The sequence below is a fragment of the Rosa chinensis genome, chromosome 5 (assembly GCF_002994745.2).
Source record: "Rosa chinensis cultivar Old Blush chromosome 5, RchiOBHm-V2, whole genome shotgun sequence".
Taxonomy (NCBI): Eukaryota; Viridiplantae; Streptophyta; class Magnoliopsida; order Rosales; family Rosaceae; genus Rosa; species Rosa chinensis.
The window spans coordinates 87839752-87863741 of NC_037092.1; the positions used below are offsets into that span (position 1 = coordinate 87839752).

The 23990-nt window shown below is 35.7% G+C and overlaps 2 protein-coding genes and 1 pseudogene across 2 annotated transcripts; 1 reads left to right on the forward strand and 2 right to left on the reverse strand.

Moving 5' to 3' along the window:
• Positions 1-693: 693 nt before the first annotated feature.
• LOC112202000 lies at positions 694-13763 on the reverse strand (annotated as a pseudogene).
• A 3382-nt stretch (positions 13764-17145) lies between these two features.
• On the forward strand, positions 17146-17664 carry LOC112164401. The gene has a single exon (XM_024300596.1). It carries the CDS (start codon positions 17146-17148, stop codon positions 17662-17664), a length of 519 nt encoding a protein of 172 aa, XP_024156364.1.
• A 1912-nt stretch (positions 17665-19576) lies between these two features.
• LOC112164403 (tyrosine-sulfated glycopeptide receptor 1) lies at positions 19577-21394 on the reverse strand. The gene has a single exon (XM_024300597.1). It carries the CDS (start codon positions 21392-21394, stop codon positions 19577-19579), a length of 1818 nt encoding a protein of 605 aa, XP_024156365.1.
• Between the last annotated feature and the right edge of the window lie 2596 nt (positions 21395-23990).

Below are 23990 nucleotides of genomic sequence, written 5' to 3' on the forward strand. Positions count from 1 at the left end.
GAACTAAAATGAGATCGATCACCATTGCCGAATTAATTGATGACCACAGAAGTTCCTAGAAAAATAGCAAGTCCATAACCCAGTCTGACCGGCACTAAGATAAGTATCATTTTCATGTAGCTAGACAAATTATTGTAGATATTTTGTCATGGAATCTATAAGTATTGTGACAGACCTTTCTTTTTCTGATTTTGTGTACAATTGCATATGGCAGTTTGTCTTCCTTTGCTCATATAACTATCTACTGGTCACTGTTAACTTATAGAGTACATAGCCTTAAAATTGAATAAGAATAAGAATAAGAATAATAATGATGATGATGATGATGATAATAATAATAATAATAATAAAAAGAACGAACTGTGCCATGATCAGCCTAGTTCTACTGACCACATGCATAAGTTCCCACAAGGACCAGCAAGTCCATAACCCAGTCCGAACGGCATTAAGACATCAGTATCACTAGTCAATCAGCCCGCGCTTTGCTGCGGGTTTTTTTGTGACTTATCGGAAGGCGATCATTTGTTTTCTAAATTCTTCCAATAAGTCGTAGTCTGGTATTGAAATTTCAGCCTTTAGCTTCTGCATCAAGGTGAAGAAAGTAACAAATGGAAGAAGACGTGTGTTCCAAATTTGGAAGTGTACTGGTACATATGGCATGGTACCCTTTATTAAAAAAACAATAATAATAAATAAATAAATAAACTCATATTAAATTACTGATCATACTACACCAAACTCTCAACTCATATTACAGATGCTAGCTAGAATGATCTCAGATTATAAAGGACCGTGTTCACTAGCAATGGTACCCGCGCTTTGCCGTGGGATTTGTTGTTGCTAACAATTTACAATAATGTATGATAAAACTGAATAAGACTTTTTTTATTTTATCAAAGTGATAAAACACCATATATCACACATTTAATAGGAATAGAGCAGCAAACAGTAATGCTGAATATAAGAGACAAAGTTTCCTGCCTCCAAAATTGTTTTGAGTTTACAAAGCCTTAGCCTGATTCTTCTTTAGAAGAGTTGCTAACATTACCAATATCTTCCACTTCAGCAACCCTGGACTCCTTCACCTCAAGTCTACCCTAATCTCATCCAGCTTTCCTGCCATAAGTCTCATGCTGTTTCAAACTCAATATCTGTGCTTCCAAGGAATTCGAAAAAGTTTGTCCAATGTTTTCAGAACTCAACACCCTTAACTGAATTATCGCCTAGTGATATAGGAATTTTCCCACTCCCCAAATTTTTGAACCTCTGTATGAGTACACATGATTCAGTTAACAACAGCCATAGAGCAAACTTCCCCAAAAATTGAACGAAATTTTGAACCAAAGAATTTGGCCCCTCCAGGAGTTATATAAGAAGTCATAAATAGCTTTTGCATGAAACCAACATTTCTACAAATAGATGAGCATATAGATACACTAAGAATCGCAAAATAGCAAGAACAACAATCAAGCTATATGCTCCAGAGAATTCAACACACCCAATAACAAAGAACAAAACTTCATGCAGACAAACAGATCAAACAGTGTACATAATTACATAGCCATAGTAATAAGAAATGACCAACAATTAGATCAAGAACTGATCTTTCAATGCAAACATTGACACCCGCATTGAAACAGATCGATCAAATGGCACAAACAAATCAAACAAAATACTATGTTCACACCAACAGTACTTCAATTCACAACACATAACCAAATTCAGAGTGGAATACCAAATTCAGAGTGGAATACCTTCAATGGCATCCCTGAGGGTCTTGAAACGGAGCCCAATATCCTTCCAGAATCGGTTGCCTCTCTTTCCAAGTATACATGCTTAAATTTCTTCCCTTACATCTTCTGCAGGTGCTCACAATCTGAAGATCCCCCATAAGGAAAGCCAGATTAAGCAAACATGAAAATTAAATAAAGAAGACGGAAGCAGAGTTTTTTTTTTTTATTGTTTTTCATCTTAAATGCATTAGAGATGTTATATTATTGACCAAAGTTGCCATCCATGTGACATATTTCTCTGTTTGGATAGAAATAGAACCGGTCAAGCAATGCAATTCTGAATAGTTGATTGTAAAAGCCTCAAATCCCTTCTTACCTGATTTACATGCATATATATACAAAATTAAAAAAAAAATTAAAAAAAAAAACTTAAGCTTAGCAACCTAAAATTATCCAATTGCTGCTATTTGGATTACTTAATGTATATTGAAATCTTTTCCTTATTTGTGTTCCATCAAATTTCTCAGCTACCAAACAACAGAGTAATAACCTTAGAACTTAGAAGTTAGAATTAATAGGCAAGGTGTGAAAAAAAAAAATCAAAATTAAAATTAAAATTCTCCTCATCTTATATCTGAAAATGGTTATGCGAACTACAAAGATAGCTAAGTTTGAATCTAACTCATTCTTATACAGTTTGGCAAATCATGGCCATTCGCTCAGAGATGCTCAAATTTTGCAAAAGGCCTTCCCCTAACTGCTCTCTCACCTTTTAATTTCGACTTGTTTGGCACTGGATGCCTTTAACTCTTTAGTCTTTCACTGTTTTCGTAACTTTTGTCAGTCTTTTAGAAGAGATTGTATCTAGTTGTTTCAGACTTGTTTGTCCTCTTCACTTCTCAATTTTCCATGCAAAATTCTACTAAATAATTCACAATCATAAACAGGGTGTGAAGTTGTAGACCTTCTTTAGGTACTGGAAGTAAGAGGAATGTCTATGCTGGTTCGTGTTCTTGTAGACCACTCTTTCGAGAATGGCACACTCAGCTCAGAGCTGACCAAGCAACGACATTAACTTCTCCTCAAGAGCTTCAGCTTCAGAATCCATTAGGAACCTACAGATTATAATTGTTATTATGGTCCAGCGGTCCAAAGCTCTAATTATATAAGAAGGAAAAATCTATTTATAAAAATTGTTTATGTTAGGCAACAGACCAGCATGAACATATGTTCCTGCAGCCAGTTGATGCATAGTCTATATGGATTGATATACATATCATTTGTTCTAAACCCCACCACACAGATTTGTCCACTTTCTCCCCAAATCAAAACCCAATAACCCCTTGATAAGTTTGTCACTTATTTGCAGAACCAACGATGAAAAGGAAGGAGGGCCGTCCTGGAAAGTATTGGGGCACTCTGAACTTGAGTATTCCAGTAATTGATTAGAGAATTATAAAATGGTACAAAGGTCTGATGTTATATAGAACCAAATTCTAATGCCAAAACAAACCCAGATAGAAAAACCAATACCCATCTTTCATATGCAGCACCCATAATTGCATGCACCGAAATTCAAAACCAATCAACCAAATTTGAATGCAGGACTTATTATTGAACCAAACCCCAAATTATAAATCCAAGCGTATAATATCAAATCAAACTACCAAATCAATCAAAACAACCACAGATCAAGCCAAATAATCACACTACATCCCACAACAAAACTCCAAATAACAGAAAAATCAAACAACAAACACAAAACAAAAGCTTGAAACAGTGATACGAAACTAATTGGCTACCTGAATTCTTTGAACCTTAGCTCTCCAGACCCAATAACATCCCACAAATTCGCCTCTGAATCAACCAAACCCATAGAAAAGATGAACTGGCTATCGCTCAAAACTCTGGGAGTCAAAGTCCCAGCAGAGGGCGGATAACAAAAATTCCAAAAGCTAGAAAGCCAAACCTTGATGAGCCTGATAATCTGGAAGAGTCGATGTCGCTGTCGCTGTCGCTGTAGAAGTGGAGATAGAGACTTCCAGATGCAAATACCCAGGACGAATGGCAATGATGTAAATTTTTATAAAATAAGGGCAGAATTACGATTATATCATCAGCTCGGCTCGAGCCGCTACTGTTACTGGCTTAGTAACAGTAGCAGGCAGTCGATCAACTTTAGTATATGTATACTAGGCAATTCCTCCCGCGCGATGCCGCAGGTTTGTTTGCTTGCTAATAATGAACGCTTTGACGCTCATGTCACGTCAAGATAATGATCGATTCAACCTCTGAATTACAGGCAGATAATTTCAATCACAAACCCTAACCCAAAACCGATCTTTTCTCCTTCGCTCAATCACCAGGCTGCTACAAATTGAAGCAAAATCAATTCTCATACTAAATTCTCATGAGAAAAAAACAAACTTGAACACAGAAGAGCAATTAGCACCACAAAGTCACAAACATTCTCACTAACCAAAAAAAAGGGAAAGAAATGAGAATAATAGCTGGTTCAATGCAAGCACTGTACCATAAAATTTAAAGTAATCAAAACCAAACTAACATAGTAGTCTGAAGAGGCCTCAATTTCAGGATCTTAGCTTTGGCTCTTCATATTTTGGGCTGCTTTCACTTTCTTCATTATGCTTTTTAAAATCTCTTAACTTGCTATTGTCCGTGTGCTTCTATTCAATCTCTAAGTCTATTCAATTCTCTATTTCTTAATCATTCTTTATTCTGTTAATTATGTTTGAAGTAATAACATATTTCTAAATTGGTCATCAAACAGAGGAAGAAGTATTTGGCCGGCAATTTCTGCCCATATATAGCCTAGTTCTGATCATCGAACATGCAAGTCCGTAAAGATAAGGATGCTGAAATTTGGTGTACTTGGTGCCTAAATAATCATTGCAATGCCTAAATAACCATATGACAACCCAGCTGCTGAAATGGAATGCCTCCTTTACAAATCAGACTGTTGGGAACCAATATGTAGTTGTTAAATCAAATATTTACCTAATCAAACCAAAAAAGCTAGGTCTCTGAAAAATCAAACACTGTTGATGAAAAAAAAAAATACCAGCAGAGGAATTCTTGCGCTCTCTATCAAATAGTAATCCACTGCATCCAATCAAATGGTAGCTAACTGCAACAAAACCATACCAAACAGAAATTAGACAAATTGAAAGTCTTCAGACCTAACGACCAAAGAAAAACAGAACCTAGCTTTAATTCATGGGAATTTTTGCAGCATAGCCAGTTTCAACATTGAATGTTTTGGAACAACTTGGAGGCCGTAGCGTTTTCCAATCACTTTCATTAGGACTCCCCTCACCATCGGCATTACAATTTCCAGTATTTTTAAATAAAATAAGAAAAAGTATATCAGAATTTAAGGAAAGCAAAAGATGCAGGTACTACATACATTACACCCTTCCTCATACCTGTTTGATGGCGTATCCTCCAGAAGCCCGAATCTTAAAACATCAACTACACAAAAAACCCATTCAACCTATCAACAACTCATCTGAATAAGTTTCTGTTTTAATTATCATGATTATTTTATATTGTCCATCTTTTTCTTCCTACAAACAAAGTTCAAATCTCTTCACAACAAAAGCTTATAAACTACACAAAAATACTCATAAAGTCATTTAACACAATCAACAACAAATTAATCAAATGCATACAAAAATCAAACTCATCAACAAAAAAACAAAAAACTTGCTGAAAGAAATAGAGTTAACCTTCCAAGCTGCCCATCTTTCCGATCTCAGGAGGAATATCTTTACCTAATTTATTAACAGTCAAACAAAAGCCAGTGAAGCTGCCCAAATTGGGAAAAGGAATTGTGAGATCCAACAAAACCTAATTGCAGTGCTGCACGTAAAAGAAAAAAAAAAAGTTAACAATCTGAACATTATTCAAAAAACTACTATAGATAAAGAACTTGAAACATTCAAAATAGAGTCGATGCTGCATACAAATAAATAAAAAGTACTGAGTGTAAACGAAAAGAAAATAAATCCCCCTCACTATTGTTCTTCAGATTTCAATAGTACTATATTTCAGACCTGTATGTAAAACCAAAACCTCGTACCAAGTGAGACTTTGCAGTAAACACCAAGTATTTGAGATCACTGATGTTAATTCATTAATTATGATTGACCATTTCCTCACTTCTTATCATTAAGATCATTTAAATTATACATTCACAAATAAATGGTTCAAGTGACGAAGAAAATATGTATCTTCACAAAATGAGCACAGAAAGTCCATGAATCTCCTCTCAGCTAACTATACTACTGTCCCAACTATCTGATACAATCCAGTATTTGCTCCAGAAAGTCCAAATTAGAAAGAATCAAATCAAAACTAAAAGTAACGCATTACAGTTCCTCTTCTGTACACTGATACTTGGCTACAATAGTACATGTAAAACAACAAAAGTTAGCCATATCAAGGAAAAAAAAACGGAGATGAATTCAAAGAGCACTCATGCAATTGACAAACAGAAAGCAAAGCAACTAAGGACGAACATAATAGCAACTATTCTAGAAGCAATACAATTGACCAAGCTGATTGTAAAATTCTTGCATGTATATTCAATCAACTAAGCATGCAACATCCATAAAAATCAAAAGTAAGCCACACCTCTTCTTTTTCTGAAAGATCCCTCCCAAATCTGATCCGATCCAAATCTTGCTATGGATCTCCACTTCGCTCTTAGTGTTTCTGTGAATATGCAAATTGGTCATGTTAACATTATTTCAGTTAACACTGTTATCATGATTACAGTGCATACAGATAGGAATCGCTGGGGATAAACTGAGTGCATTAAAATAGTTAACTGATTATATTTACCTCAGAGCACAATGTTTAACTCTCCAAATGTCTGCCCAACTTGTTCAGTATAGACAGTCTTCAAGCTCAAACTACATAGAACATAATGAGTGAAATTTTTAATAGATAAAGATGCATAAAAAAATATACATTAGGAATATACATGATTTCAGGAATCGTGACATTTGAAAACCATATTCAAAACAAAACAGAAAGATTGCTTCTTTGAAAACACATTCCTAATAATTCACAATTTCACAGTAAAAAATATACATGCTGTAAAGTTTTGACACACTGTAGATTGCAGATAGTGAAAATCTTTGGTTCTTACAGTACTAACAATTAATATGCTACTGCTGCTTATAATATCATATTACAATATATATATATATATATATATATATATAATACACAGTGATAGCAGCCCAGCATAGAGATTCTGGGAATAAGATGTAAGAGAAGAAATGTGGGCTTGTGGATTCATTGGGTCCAAATGAAGTCAGCGATGATCCCACCATTACATCCCCATACTTTGTCATCATGATCATCATATAACACCAAATTTGATAAAAGTTCTTAAGTTACCAAAATTAATAAAACCATTCCATTCAAATACCTATATCTCTGACCCCAGCATAAACAAAACTAAAAGAAGAAGAACATAACAGCAAAAACACGAATTTCCAAACCTACAATACTCTCCAAACCAAACTTAGATCTATTACTCTTCTTCTTCTTCTATTTGAACACAGCAGTAATAAGGATGTCCCTTTAAACACTTCCCTTTTTTCACTTAAAGAAGCTAAAACAGAACTAAATGGAAACCAATCTCGCATCAGTCATTTTCAGAAACAGAATAATGATATACCTAAAATCAAACAAAATGACAACGAAATGAAGCACACTAATCAAATCAACTAAACTACCTTCTAATCCAAGAGTCCTTAATCGAATACTCCTAAAAGCCAAACCCAACAAAAGTAACAACATTCACACAGAGCAACTACCTTTTACGCCGACAAACACCGAACAGAAAACAATCCTGTCGCTCCCAATACTTCTTTGATAAGCTCGCAAGAACAAAAGATCAAACAGAACTCTATCTCCCTTTCACTCTATATCAAGATTGTAAACAACATCAGAATAGAAAGCCCAAATATTCAACAGATCAAACCGAAAACCCATAATAACAGCCCAGAAATTAAAAGGCAAATCGGCTCAGAAAGAACTAACCACTGAGATGATGAGGTGAGAATCCCCTTTCCTGCATCTCTCTCTATCTCTTTGTTCAAAGCAAAAGACACACCCGATCCCTCTATCTCTCTATCACAGTTGATCTCTTTATCTCCCTCTAGATCGCTTTTCTCTTACCTATAGATTTGACTCAGTAAACGTCTGGAAGTCATGGTTCTGGAAGGGTCAGTGGAGGCTAAAAACAGAGCAAGTACACGGGTGGGTTACGATTCTCTGCCCGACGGGTTTCTAGACTTTCTGTGGCAACCCGAAATTGTGAGAAAAATCCAGGGGCAAAACTGTCACTCCATTTCAGGCCCTTATGAACAGCAACTCTCCTTTAGTATATAGTAAACTAGAATTTGTGCCGCAGGTTTTGAAACAGAATCTGAAAGTTTAAAAGGATAGAGAATGTAGTTGAGAACAAAAGCTAAGAGGAATAGAGAATGTAGTTGATATGATCACTGCACAAAGTACAATATGCATTACCACCAATATAGATGTTGTGGTAGCGTTCAAAAAATAGATTTTCATAGTTTAAGGCTGACATCGGAATGTATGTAATAAGTTTTCAGCTGACCCACAAAAAGAGCATTAAAGATTTGATCAATGATTCAGTAAAGTACGCATACATTGTGAAAAAATTTTAAACACGACAATGGTGAATTGCTGGAACGTAACTTAGTTCACCGATGACATTAAAAGAGTTTACTCGACACATAATGTGCTTCAAGAAAATTCATCAATTTACCTGAATGGTACTATGCGCAAGGTACAAAAAGTACTAAATGAAGCTAAATTTACATATATGACTTCAGCTCCTAATAATGCTATATGTTGATCATATCAATGTTATGATTTGTTGTATTCAACATTTTGTAATAGATTTATTAAATACAATTTGATCAGTTTATTTGATTTTAATTCAGGTATTATGAGTATGGTGGGAAAAAAAAAAGTTTTAGAAATGAAGAATCATTTTCTACAGTTTGATTTCTTTGTAACTTTTTTCAAATATAATTGATCTTGCTACATCAAATGTAGTCAATCATACTTTAAAATGAAAAATGATAAGCAGTACACAATGGATTATTCAGTTTTGAACTATATAACAATTACACACCCGATTATGAACTTGGAAGAAAAATGGATTCATTTGTTCATTCTGTACATAATTCAAGAATTAAAATGGGAAAAGAAGACAAAATAGATGCATGCAGCAGTTAAAAAATGGACAAAAAGATCAAAGTTGAAGAAGAAATAGGAAGACCAAAGACAAAAAATCAATTTTATGCAAAGAAGTGAAATGAATACAGTAACAAAAACATAAGTTTACTATCACAGGGTTTAGTAAAATGTGTTCTGAAAGTATTATGTTACATATAAGCATTGTAATAGGCGTATAGAAACAATAAAGTGAAATAGAAGCATAAATGTATGTGCATTTCTTTTTACACAACATTTGCTTGTAATCCAACATTTTCTTTTTACACCATTCTTATCAACCGGATTATCAACTACAAACTGAAAGTAGCTAAACTAATTCAGCTAGATTTCAGTCCCAAAGAAAATCGCTCATCAGATTGTTTATCAGTCTAGCTTCGCATTAAGGAATTTTAAGATACAGACATATACACAGGTATGCTTCCTTTTAAGCAACTGTTTTCTAAGAGTTACCACTTATCATACTTCTCTTCGATTGGAATTGTGCTGTGATTTAGCTTACTGATTTTGCACAAACAATGAAGATCTAGAATTATTGAATTTAAAGCAAAACAGAAGAACTCACTGAAATCGATCACAACCCTATACCCAAATCCCTCATCTTCTCCTTGGCTCAAAACGCAGAGTTATCCAAGATGCAGGTCCTCTTCCTCCTCACAGCAAAACCGAACAATACCCCTACAAAATCAAAACCCAATTCAATTCAAAACCAACCACAGCAAAAAACCCCAATCAAAACTATAAACCAAAGACACAAATCAAAAACCAACCCAAAAGGTAGACAGCAGAGCTATCCAAGACGCACATCTTCTTCCTCCTTACAGCAAAACAGAATCACCACTCTCTCTGGCTCTCTTTCGCTATCTCTCTCCCTCCCTCCCTCTCTCCGTTTCGACTGTGCTTTCTCTGGAAACCACCAACAAAATCTACACATTTGATTATGTAAGGATGGCATCCCGTAATTGACACTGAAACAAAGGGCAAAACCGTCATTCAATACCACCACAATGAACAGTACTATGAACAGCTGACCGTCCTTAGATGTATGTATAATAATTTGAGCAAAACTCTGTTACTGTAATCATTACTTAAACTACATAAAACCTGGTGAGCGGTGAGCCTCTTAGAAAGATCTTTACAGAGCATTCCGCGAATCAAATCATTAGCTAATTCAGAAATGCCATCCCAAGGATCAGATGGGAACCTCAGAAACAGCATCACATATGCTTGACTTTGTCTTCCCCCAACATGGTGGTATTCTGCTAAGAAGAATGTAACAAACTATCCCTAAACTCCACTGCCGATAAGCATTATCTCATCTGCCTTCTTCCCTTCCTCAACAGTCACATTTTCGACTCTCACTCCCTGAAGCTTACCCTCCTTCAGCAGGCCTTCTGCAAGCGCCAAAACTCTCTTAGCCGTGCAGCCACTTGGTATTTTGTCAAACTGAGGCATCAGAAGTTCCTTTTATAACAAAAGCCACAATCATGTAAGGCCCTTCCGCAATAAATCCATCAGCATCCAGCCAAATCGCTGCAAAGGCACCTTTTTCTTCAGCCCCCATCTCTGAAAGCACATTTAGAAGATGATTCACACTCTTCATATCCACAAATTGGGGTGGTTTTACAGGGATCGATGAAGTTACTACTCACCCTTTGAACTAAAAGGTGATTTCTCTTGGACTACAACAGCATAAAGAGCTGGCTGATTGCAGCCAGAGGGAGACAACTGAAAATCACCAGGTCCTGCTGAGAGCCAGTACCTCAGTTATCCTGTTTTGCACATGAAAGCACACACTGTTTGTATGAGCATTCTTCTAATGCTTTCTTGATCAAAAGGTAAGCCAATTTTGGCCATGGATGCTGACCTCAAAATACGGTCAATATGCTGGTCCAGCTAGTACAGATATCTAAAATGTAGACAAAAGCACATACACATAAAATCATTACCTGTTCTCATGTTAAATATTCAAAAGCACTGAAAATATAGTTGTAGAACATTTAAGATCATCCAAATAGAGTGTGTAAGCACCAAGTCACTAACCCATCCCTTATAACAGCAGTGTTGAAAACCCCATGCCCTCTGCGGACCATGTGATCATCAATAAGGATAACCATAGTAGCTGTATCTGTTGTTATTCCTCCAAAAATGCTAGAGTACATGGCTAGAAACTCGTGTACCCTTTCGATTTTTGCGGTTTGTTTTTAGCCTTTCCATTGCCTTTCTAGAGACGAACAAATTAAATTAAAACGGAGAAATACTCAACCTTCAACAAAATTATTATCATTTTCAATCATGGTATATTTCAATCACTGAATCACCATTAAGTCCATAATACTCCAGAATTGTCCAACTAACTATTACGACACTCTTATTGATAAAGTAATCTGGGGTTCACATCCAAAACCAATTGGCAATGGATGGAGTGGCCCAAACCCTTATAAACCCATAGGCAAGGTCCCATTTTTCCCATGTGGGATGTATATATTCTCAACACGCCCCCGCACGTGTGGCGAATTTTCCAGCCATACACGTGGACAACTTTTTGGGTGACGTGGAGCCCGTGTGGCCGTTTTGGCATGCACACGTGGGTAACCCGCTCTGATACCATGATAAAGTAATCTGGGGTTCACATCCAAAACCAATTGGCAATGGATGGAGTGGCCCAAACCCTTATAAACCCATAGGCAAGGTCCCATTTTTCCCATGTGGGATGTATATATTCTCAACACTTATGCGTTATGATCACAGCAGTGTGCTTTTAAAGAACACTGAAGCTTATAATGCAGGGATTTTTAAGAGACAAAGGAGACAGAAAAGGACCTCTGAGCCAGTCAGCAGGGGGACATCAGAGACATAAATGCTGTAATCTGGCACAAAAATGTCTCTGTTAGTCTTTACTGATAAAAGCTGAAAGAAATAGTTACAGAGAATCTGTATTAAAAAAATACCAGAAATCAATATCATCGTCTAAAGAGTATGAATCTATTCAACTGAAGAAAAAAAAAAGAAGTGAATTCTGAGTCAATATTACCAGTCACAGCTTCGGTTCGGTTCGAGCTTCTGATTATTTTCATCTCTTTGGCCGACCCATGTTGAATATAACGTAATCCAGGTCCTAGAAATGTAAGGCTTCGTGGAATTAGACTCAAAACTCAAGCGACTGATCAGCTGGTTTTCTGGTAATCTGTGGGTTTTGTGAGACAGGTTTTGAGAAAGATCGGAGGGAGGCCATAAAAGTGATCAGAGAGCTCTGAGAAGAAATGCTTATGAAGCTCTGAGCTTTAGAGATTGAGTTGGCAACTTCATTTTTTTAAAATAAAAATAAAAATAGTAGTCAACCGTGTTTGTTTGTACTTTCCCCTGTATCATACAATGCTGATCTCAGTTGTCTTACAATTAGCCACAGAAACAATCTCCTAATCAAATCAAAGACTCAAAAAACAGTGATCAAGTAACTCAAATTGAAAATGAAAATTGCTTACTAGAGAAATGACATGATGGGCGAGGCCAGCCTAAAGCATATTCCTTTTGTCCTCTTTCTATACAATTAGAGATGTTTGATCAAACCCAGAAACTCTAGAAATAGTCGATTACAGAGACTCATAAGAAATCATAGATGGGTCCAGTTTTAAATTCTTCGCATCAGTTTCCAATCTTTATTCTTGCTGGCGTAGGAAGGCATCCAAAATGGAAACAAATCGTCTGAGTTATCAATACCAGAATGATGAATTGAAAAAGGTGACCAGAAATGGATTTACCTTTCGAGGTAATCGCGGAAGGAGGAGAACCATTTTCATCATTGAGAGGGAGAGTCGAGTATTGCAACACCCTAACAAAATTACAAAGCTTTACATCAACATCAGTGAAACGATACAAATCACATAAAACAACTTTTACATGAATCAATTTATAGAACCTCAATAAAATCAACAAAATTCCAAAAGAACAAAACTTACGATGCAAGTGAATTGCTTTAATGCTTTAATGATATGTTCATGATTCTCCACATTTTGTAAATGCTTTAATGATATGTTCATGATTCTCCACATTTTGCAACTGAATTGTGACTGATGCAAACTCTCATATATACGTCTAAACATTATGATTCATTTCCACTATACAAAACAGTGAAGGCTTACCTGGAATAAAACTTGAATGAGATTATGATGGGCAGAAGACAGAGGACATAGAGCACTACAGATCAAATATACTGCAAAGAACCTGCAAACATAACACATTCACATAATGAACATAATATTCAAAGTGTCTAAGCCCCACATGTAACAAACTAAACCTCATTTCATACTACAGAAAAAAGGAAAAACATCTTAGCAGAAAAGTGACCATTCATGTATTTCAGATCCTTCCTACTGCATATAAATTTCCAATTCCCAGAAACACAACTGAGAACCAAAAAAAAAAAAAAAAACATTGTTTCCAAAAATCTCATGATTGGAAACAGGGTCTATCATATCATTCGACAACTATACTGCAAGCCTCATAACTCCAAGGTTCTCAAAGTAATAACACAACCATACCACATTCAAATACAAACAAAAAAGGACAATAGAAACTGGGAAAGATAATTAAGGTCACCTTAGAGATACGCCCTTCTTATTAGGTAGTATGAAAAAAAAGGTCATTTTCAAGTTGCATGAAGTATATTAACAGCATATATTCTCAAAGATTGAAACATCGAGTTAAAACTGTTAAATACTAATCAACTGCAAACATCAGTCCAGACATGTAACTAAAGCTAACATCAAAACTAAAAAAGATTTAAAAACTACCTTCCAAATCTAAAGACAATTCATCCCTTAAAATATCTTCTTGCCAGTTCCACCTGAGAATAGAAAAGGTCACTATTTGTGAACGAAATGCAATCTTAAATGGAAAAGAAGCGGTCTATTTGCAAACAATCTAAACTGAAAAAGACATGATAAAATTAGTAAAAGACAAATTAGACCAGGAATTGATTGTAAGACACAAACTGTTACCTTGCTGATGAACCAAATTTTTAGGGTTGGAGATGAAAGCTGAGAAGAGATTTCATACAAACCACCAAATAAAAACCTGCAAATTCAAATCCATTACATATCCCCCTATCAGAATAAGAGAACAATTCAAAATTGAAACAACAAAAAAAAAACAAACAAACAAACAATTGGGGATTTTAGACTGTAATCAAAACCCAAATCCCTCTCCCACTTTTGTATTGATCTCTTAAAACAAATATACACAGAAAAGATTGCTTCTCACCATAATGTGGCAGACTTCATTCCTATCGAAGAACCTAAAACCTGTTTTAGATAGGAAAATTAACAAACGCCAAGGATGTCATAAGTTCATTGATAAACAGATTTCTTCAAAATGAGCATAAAAATTCGTTATATAAACAACAGGAAATCATTAATAACGTATTTCTACAGAAATTATGTATTTCTAAGAACTCCACATGCATACAGTGAGTCAATACAATTTCAATAAAAGTTTCCAAACAGATTTATTGTTCGTAACATAAACTTGTTTTGGCCTCATTATATTTATACTCGCTCATGTCATAATCTAAAAATGTAAGACATTCAGGAAAGAAAACTCTATATATCAATTTAAACATTTCCGTAGCTGGAAATTTTAGCAAAAAATAAATCAAGTGCAGGAATTATCAAATAATTAAGTTAATTGGCTTACTGGCAGCAACTTCAGAAGTGGCATTATCATAGCCAGTCCCTGCATTAACAGTTACAAAGAGTACAAATCAGTCCCTCTACCATGAATTACCCATAAGCAAATGACCAAGAACACGTCAAACAAATATCTTTTATTGCTCACCTATACTTTTTTTTACCAACACCAATATAGAGATTAGATAAAATATAAAGAACTCTTCATTATCATGAGCTTTTTCATATAAAAAGGAAGGGGCTTATATAATATTTTTTTTACAGATGTAATGGTTCCTTGCTCATTAGATTGAAATTATGTGCGATATTATTTGTGTGTTTTCTAGGACGTACTCAGAGAACCCTGGAACGCTGGAATTGCTCCAGGGTTTTTCAATCCCAAACCTAAATTCAATAAATTTGATCATACATTTGAATTGTGAAATGTGAAGCATCTAAAGAGTTCACTGTAATCAATGGTTTAACATAATTTGTATTGTTTAACATTAATGCTAATATGTTTATATGTTTTCTGTAGGGATGCTATTGATTTATTTTGATTGAGGTGAGAGGGAATCTAGAAGACAATTATCTCAGTTCTTGATAGTGCTCATGGCCTCTGTAAGTGTGGCTCCTTCATCTGGATTGGGAGACGGCAGTGGAAATACGGTTGCCCAGTGAGATGAATAACATGAAAATTAGGCATGACGTACAAGATAAACAATACCCACTTATTATTGGCTCAATCTTTGATCCTGCTGTGGACTTTTCAAAAGGAGTAATCTTCTTTTCTTATCAATTATGACTTATGGAGTTGGTCTCTGATCTTGGTGGCTGAAATTTTTTTTGTTACAATGTAGGCATTGAGGTAATTGTTGTGTTGACCTGCTGTTCAAATTCTTTGTTACAACTTCAGCAATTAAGCTGTTTTTTCATTCTAGGAGTTGACCTGGCTTATATGCTCATTGGTATTGAAAAGAGACACCTACCTGAAGCATAGCCGGAAGCAAAATTGAGCTGTGAAAATCTTAATCAAAGATTATGTAGTGAACCTTGAACAGCAGGAGACGTGATGATTTAGCTAAGACACATTCTCATGAAACTTGCAGTTTATAATGCAGAAGCAGGGGAGGATTCAGATATTATACTTTCTATTTTGATTCTGTTAATAAAACGTGTGCGATGGCTTTTGATTGGTGTATTGATCACAACTGTGTTCAGAATGTTGATGAGGAAATACTGTAGTCATGGGAGATTCTTCTGCAGCATTCATACACACGTAACTGTTGATGGCAAAGCTTATATCCCAAAATTCCATTTTTGCAATATGTAAATATACAAATCTACTTAAATACCAGCTTTTGTAATATGTAAAGTTATGACATTCACCAATAAACGTTTCTTAGTTTATGGTTCTGATTGTTATCTAGTGGAATCTATATCTAAGTATTGTGACAGAGACCTTTCTTTTTCTGATTTTGTTTTAATTTCATATGGCAGCTTGTCTTCCTTTGCTCATATAACTATCTACTGGTCAGAGTACATAGCCTTAAAATTGAAAAATAAAAAATAAATAAAAGGTATAATTATTATAAGAACGAACTGTGCCGTGATCAAAAAAACAAAAAACTGTGCCATGATCAGCCTAGTTCTACTGACCACATGCATAAGTTCCCAGAAGGATCAGCAAGTCCATAACCCAGTCCAAATGACATTAAGACATACCGGTATCATTTTCATACAGACAAATTATGGAAGATATTTGGCCCATATTTTGTCATGGAATCTGTAGCCAAGTTTTGTGACCATGTGGAAGCAAGATCGACAATGTCAATGTGACCCTCACAAAAAGTGATACGTACATATTGTAGACATGTAAAACACTAAAAGACAGCCATACTCTAAAAATATATTTCTTTTACATTTTTTTACTCGAGAATTATTTTTTTATTTAAGGGATTGTACATATTTGATATATTTTATTTAATATCATCTTATCATCTGAACTAACCTGATAAACTATAAATATCAAAGAAATCAGCTAAATCAGTAGCCAGCTACTTAAAAATAAAAATAAAGTAACGAGGGTTTAGCTAGACTTGAATTCAATTTGAATTTGGATGGGGTCTTATTTAGCTAGACTTCAAACTTTCAAATTGGCTCAATGCACATTATTCAGATCTCTTTCTATGTATCATTTGGATGTTGGATGAACAAGAAAGAACCAAATTTTGATTTTAGTGAAATATAATTGACTGAAAAAAAAAAAATCTTTTATTACAACGTATATTCTCTCTTTCGGAAATTTCCCTCCAACAAGAAGTACCTACCAACAATGAAACAATTTTCTTCCCATCTTTACCCTTCCCTACTCATCTAAATTACTTCGCTTTTGTTCCCAAAGTCAATTCCCACCTCTCTTCTTCTCCTGTAGCTCATCATCAATGGCCTCATCCATCACCCAAATCTCTCTCTTCCTTCTAGTCCTAACCCTCTTCTCAGAAACCCAATTATCTCAATCCCTCAGAGACCTCAAACCCAACCCCAACCGTCCATCCACCTCGCTCCAATCCATCACAGACGTCCATGACCTCCTCCCCAAGTACGGCCTCCCGAGGGGTCTGTTACCCGACAACGTAAGGTCCTACACTCTCTCCGACGATGGAACCTTCGAGATCTATCTCGAAAACCAATGTTATGTTCACTTTGATCAGTTGGTGTACTACAGCAAGAACATCAAAGGGAAGCTGAGTTTCGGCTCTGTTTCCGATGTGTCGGGGATTCAAGCCAAGAAGCTATTTATTTGGGTTACCGTGACGGGGATGCATATGGAACAAGGGTCTGATTCAGTTGAGTTTTACGTTGGGGCTCTGTCCGAGAAATTGCCTGCTAAACAGTTCGAGGATATTCCTGTATGTAAGAGCAAGGCTTGCCGAGGAGGAGCTAGTGTTGAGTCAATGTGAGGTAAATTTGGATTTTACTACGAAAGAAAGATAATGCCTTTGCTGTTTTAGTGTGAATTATATGGGAAAGACTGGATTTTGTGTTTCTCAGATTTCTAATTTTAATTTGAAGAGTTGGGCAAAATAAGCAAAGAAACCACAGCCGACATTTACTTCTACTTCAAGTTAAAGACTGAGTTTCTTTTTGTAGAAAATTTGTTATTGTACATGACGAATGAGCTTAGGTTTTAATTATGTCCATATTCTGTTAGTTAAGAACTTTGAAAGTTTGAAAAATTCGGGTCTTCTGACTGATTGAACTTGTGTGAAATGTTTATGCCATTTGTGTTGATAAACAAATCAAAGTATCAAACAAACGAAAAGGAAGATAATGTTTTCGATCGGTTTTTTAGGTTATTTAGAGCAACAATGCAGGATCAAGAGATTCTAGTAGTCATTTTAAATTTTTAATAGGAGAATTCTGATGAATTATTTGCTAAAATCATCTTGTTGAACCTATGTTATGTCTTTCCTTTCCATATTTCTGAGGTTTCCAATCAAAAACTTGCTTGCTTTGATAAAGATAATGTCTGTGAGAAGTTTGTAGTGTTTTACTCCAACCCTGCATGTCTGAAGGTTTGGAATCTCAAGTTTCGTACTTGCATCATGTATGTCTGTGTGCATATTTTTATGAAGGCCATAGAAAGGCACTTGACCTATGTATTGCAACGGTTGCTTGAATAGTCGAATCCCATTTCACTTGGTATCACACTTTCACTCCATCTATGATCTAATTCTTGAGGCCAATGCTCATATGGGTGGATTCAGGGTAGGAGGATAGTTATCAGCCCCATTTTTACCCTCCAAAAGATAAAAAAAGTTATTGGCCCCATCTCGTGCCATGTCTAGGAAGTTTAGGTGATTAGTGAAATTATATCTGGTGTGTCGTTATGCTCTTTGTACTATTGGTCATTGTTTCTCTAAATTAATTGTTAAGTAAAGAATGAAATTGCAATGTCCTTTGTCCTTTTTAAGCAAGATATAGTGGAGCAGATATTCTTATTAAAAATAAATATTAAAAAATCAACAGTAATTTAAGCAGATAGTCTTATCACAAAAAAATAAAAAATACAAATAAAAAAAATGATGCCAATAGTTCTTGAAATTGTTATTTTGTCATTGATCCTTAATTGAACACTGAGCAAACAATTCTGAGTTAATAAACTTTGGCAGCATGCATAATCAGCAAATTCTTCAAGGGTTCATATTCATATGTAGATAGGATCATAGGAATGCCTTCGAAGTGAAACCAAGACAAAATTTGCAATTTTTAAGCTCTAAACCTTCTATATCGTGTTGCTATTTGCTGTGAGTAGAAGGCTCTTGCATGAACACCCAGCTTCTTAGCCGAATGTTTTCTGTTTGAAGAAAATTCTTTAACCTAAATTTACACCGGAGAATATGTTCCCATTTAAAAGTTAAAAGTGCTTCTTCTTTTTTTTTTGGCTCCTATCATCTTCCTTTGTGTGATTAGGCTTGAATGAATTATGCTAATCTTTGGTGGACTAATGTGGTTTCCTTAATGGTGTTGTAGGTAGAAAGAACTAAATGGAGTTGGCATTGGAAGAAGAATAAAGTGTGCATCTGTTTCTATCTGTTGCAAGAATCTTATGCTTGTTGCTCTCAAATTCTCTCCACACAAGTGGCCTACAGAAGCAAATGAATGTGCATATGAATTTCTTGTTAGTTGCCACAAAAAGAAATAATGTATTGTTATTTCCTGTGTGTGCCAACTACAAGCACTGATCTACACCAAATGAATTATAAGTAAATATATGTGAAAATTTCATGCTTGTCAATGAAAATTTGTGGGAATGTTTTATTATGATTATTACAATAAGAGTAGTAGAGTACTATGTCTACTATCTAACTTCTAAACAAACTTTATCCTCATGCTTGCCATACACTTTGCTATCATCACATGGAACCTGTCTTGTACATTGTCTAGGAAATGGTAATATGCATACCTCCACCCTCTCATAAGCACCAAGGGGCCACAGACTCCCCAAAATCCTGTTATGAACCCAAGTGCAACAGAAATATAAAACCATGGAATTTGATGCTTCTTGTTGTCTACATCTTGGGTGCTCGTATTAGGTGCATCAGCACCCGTCGTTGTCTGACACTTATTTGGAAGTGGGGCACCACAAAGTTTTAGATTCCCCTCAAAGGCAGAAGCATTGAAACTCTGGAGTTGAGTGCTTGATGGTATTGGTCCTCCGAGATTATTGTACGAGACATTGAACCTTGATAAGAAATTCAGACCTGTGAATGATGCCGGGATTTTTCCAGACAAATGGTTCATGGAGAGATCCAGTGTCTCCATGTATTTTAGGTTAGATATCTGGTCTGGAATGTTGCCGGAGAAGTTGTTAGCACTAAGATCCAGCAGTCGGAGAAGCTGCAATTGACCAATCTCAATAGGTATATTCCCACTAAGGCAATTGTGACCTAGGTATATATATGGGGCAAAAAACAAATAATTGTACTGTAAAAATGCTGCATCAGCACTAGGACGGTAGTAGATGGGCAATTCAAGATAAACACGACCTACTTGAGCTGCAGTTTGTCCAGATACTAACATAGGTAGTGTGCACAATTCCTTTGGAAATTCTCCAGAAAGTTGGTTGAATCGCATACTTAAATAATACAGGCTTGGAAGAGTTCCCAGCCAACTTGGAATTGAGCCAGTGATTCTGTTGTGACTCAGATCCAAGACCTGTAACTTTTTCAGCTTCGATAGCCATGAAGGAATTATACCACTAAGGTTACATGAACTCAAACATAAACATTGAAGATTTTGAAATCCATTAAAATCCGCCATTTCAACACCGTTCGGCATTTCGTCACCTAAAAAACTAGATGACAATGATAGGTATGCAAGGCGTTTGCAACCCATCAGTATCGTTATTGCCCCTGTCACATTGGTCAGACGTTTGTTCCAACCAAATGAGAGGAAGGACAAGTATTTCAAGGAAAGAATTTCATGGTGTATTTGAACCTCTAGATAATTATAGTTCAATCGAATTGCTTTCAAGAACTTGCACGAGTAGATGCTTCTCGGCAAGATACCAAAGAAGTTATTTTTCCGCAAGTCAAGTTTACTAAGTTGGCTAAGTTTGGAAAAATTGAGCATGGAGATATCACCTCCCAAGTTGTTGGTTCCCATACGTAGTTCAACGAGGTTTGTGCAATTCATCAGAGATAGGGGCAATGAACCTTGCAGATAGTTGAAATCAAGGAGTATGTGTTTCAACTTTGAGAGCTTCCCAAGATGGAGTGGGAGCACACCGCTCAATTGGTTATAGGAGAGGTCAAGGGTTGTGAGGTTGGTGAGGTTGGTGATTCCATCACTTATTGCTCCATTCAATGAATTCAAAGGTAGTGAAATCTCTTCAAGAGTGGTAGAATTAAACATATCTTTTGGAAGCGATCCTGACAGGTAATTGTGACCAGCACGGAAGACCTGCAGTTTGGAACACTTCCCCAATCCAGAAGATATACTACCTTTGAAATTATTGAAGGAAAAATCAAGGTGTCGTAACGAGGAAGAAGAAGGACGACAAATAGAGGATGGGATAGGACCTGAAAAGGTGTTGTTACTGACATTGAAACTAGTCAAATTCCAAGCTTGTTGGAAAGAAGAAGAAGGAACTGCACCATGTAAACGATTGCTGGAAAGATCCACCATCCGAATATGACTGGATGGTAGAGAAGATGGTAACACTCCAGAAAGAAGGTTATAGCTCAAATCAAGGATTTCGAGATCATTCAAGGACAAGAAGAGTTCAGTTTGATCTAGAGAACCATAAAGTGAATTGTGGGATAGATTCAAGTGGGTGAGATGTGTGAGATTTCCAAGTGATGATGATAGAAAAATACCTTCTTTGAGTTTAAGTCCTTTGGAAGGTAATTGCAGATGGGTGATGCGTCCACCCTGATTACATGTGATGCCTTCCCAATTGCAACAATCAGCGGAAGTCCAATTTAACAGAGGAGAAGACAGAGTGAGAGTGAAGGACAGCAGAGAGCTGCGTTCGCTTTGGTTGCAAGCATAAATGTTTTCAAAAATGATATTGGAAGAGAATATCAAGAGCAAGAAGAAAAGGAATGTATTAGCCATTTGGTGATAAAGCTACACTAGCAAGTCTGTTCGTTGTTTAGATCAGATTTCACTCATGTTTGTATTTATATTGAACTAAAACGAGTTCGATCAGCATTGCCAAATTAATTGATGACCACATAGGTTCCCAGAAGGATCAGTAAGTCCATAACCCAGTCTCACCGAAATTAAGAAATTGCCAAATTAATTGATGACCACATAACTTACAAGAAGGATCAGTAAGTCCATACCAGTCTGACTGGCATTAAGAAAGATCGGTATCATTTTCATATGGACAAATTATGGAAGATATTTTGGCCCATATTTTGTCATTACTAGGAATTATGCCCGCGCTTTGCTGCGGAATTTGTTCTTGTGAATAAAAAAGAACTATGAAATACAAAAGTGAAATTATTCCATTATATTGAAATAGCAAAAAAAAATTTATACATTCCAATTGAGGTCTTCAAAAACCAGGTTAATTAGCAACAGTTGCTACTGAAGCTGGTTCAAAAATGCTAGTTATACAAAAAGGCTAGCTGCTCCACTTGTAGCTTTACAAAAAGGGTATAAATGATAGACAACCTTACAAAAGTTGGTGCTGGAGTATCTTCAACAAACAGCTAGCTGCTCTAGTTGGAGTTGTAAAAAAAGGGCAGTTGCTTGATCACCTTGTAAAAAAAAATTTGCCGTAGTCTTCCCTTTCTTCGTTGCCATAACTGCATTCAAAAACTATCATTTATCATTCTCAAAAAAATAAAAAAAAATACAACTCTATTTCTCTGCAATTTTTGTTGTGTTGTTGTTGAAAGTGATATTGTATGTTCAGTGATGACGCCAATTTGTTTTATTTGTACACCTTTATTGTGAACTCAAAACAAAAATGATCCGAAAGGAATTGTAGATATGCAGCTATAAGCATTCTGAAGCAAATATGCAGCGGTTGGAAATTGAGGAGAAATTATGTGCATATGGAAGAAGAAAATCACGAAAAACAATAATAAGAAGAGGTAAGACTTCAATAGTTTTTCAATTGAAATCCAACCAGAAATGACTTTTGGAAAGCCAATAAAGCTTTTGAAAAAAGAGGATTCTCTCCGATTTACAGCTACATATCACCGAGATAACAAAAAGGCAGAAAGAACTCATGACACCTAACGGTCCTAATCTAAGCACCAATACAGATATCACAAACGTTGAAACAGAACAAAAGTTCATCTCTTTCACACTTTGATCCCTAAAAGTTGGGGCTAAACACAATCTACTACAATCCCATATCAGATTTTCCAATGAAGAAAGGTTCTTTCCAAACAAATCAGCAGATTAACAACAAATGGGACACAACCCAGAAAAAGTCTCACACAAAAAATGAACTTTTTACAAAATCTATATAATTCACATATCCAAGAACAGATCAAAACTCCAAGATACAAAACTGAATGTTATAGAAAGCTGCGAGCTTCATAATGACAAAGCCAAGTGCATTCAACATGTTCAGGTCAGGAAAAAAAGACCCCTAAATTAGAATAGAATCATAACTATGCAGGAGAAAGTCAGAATGCAGTGATCCAATATAATGATTTCACAAAACTCTCTACCTAGGAGAGGACAATTGTTCCAAACAAACAGATATTAGACCATTAAACAGTACAATTGTTCCATTATCCTACAAACCGAGCTCAGTGTACCCAAACAGTACACAAGGCAAAATATGAATGAATGAAAATAGAGAAAAAGGGAAGATTCGGTCAACTTAAGAGCAAAATTGAACAAAATATAAACCTACTAATATAGGATTAACCGATTAAATACCAATCTGCATTTTTCCAACACCAATGAGATTTTCAGAATAAAATAAATAAATAAATAAAAATCTCATTGTTGTGTAAATGAGAAGAAAATTTTTGACGATTTACTTGTCAACCACAGAAAAAAACCAAATCACACCAATTAGAGCCATCACCAACTGCAACCCTGCAAATCCCAAATAGCCAAGAATCCAAATCAGAAGGCAAAACGGTCTGTAAATACAGGGCAATAAGATGCAAGCTGGCACAGGACACTTGTCGAGCAACTATAGGGGACTATTACTAGAAACAAATAACCTAATATTCCTAATGCGTCAAAACTCAGCGTTTCACACTCCCACAACAACCTAATAAGAAATGATTCATAACATGAAGCA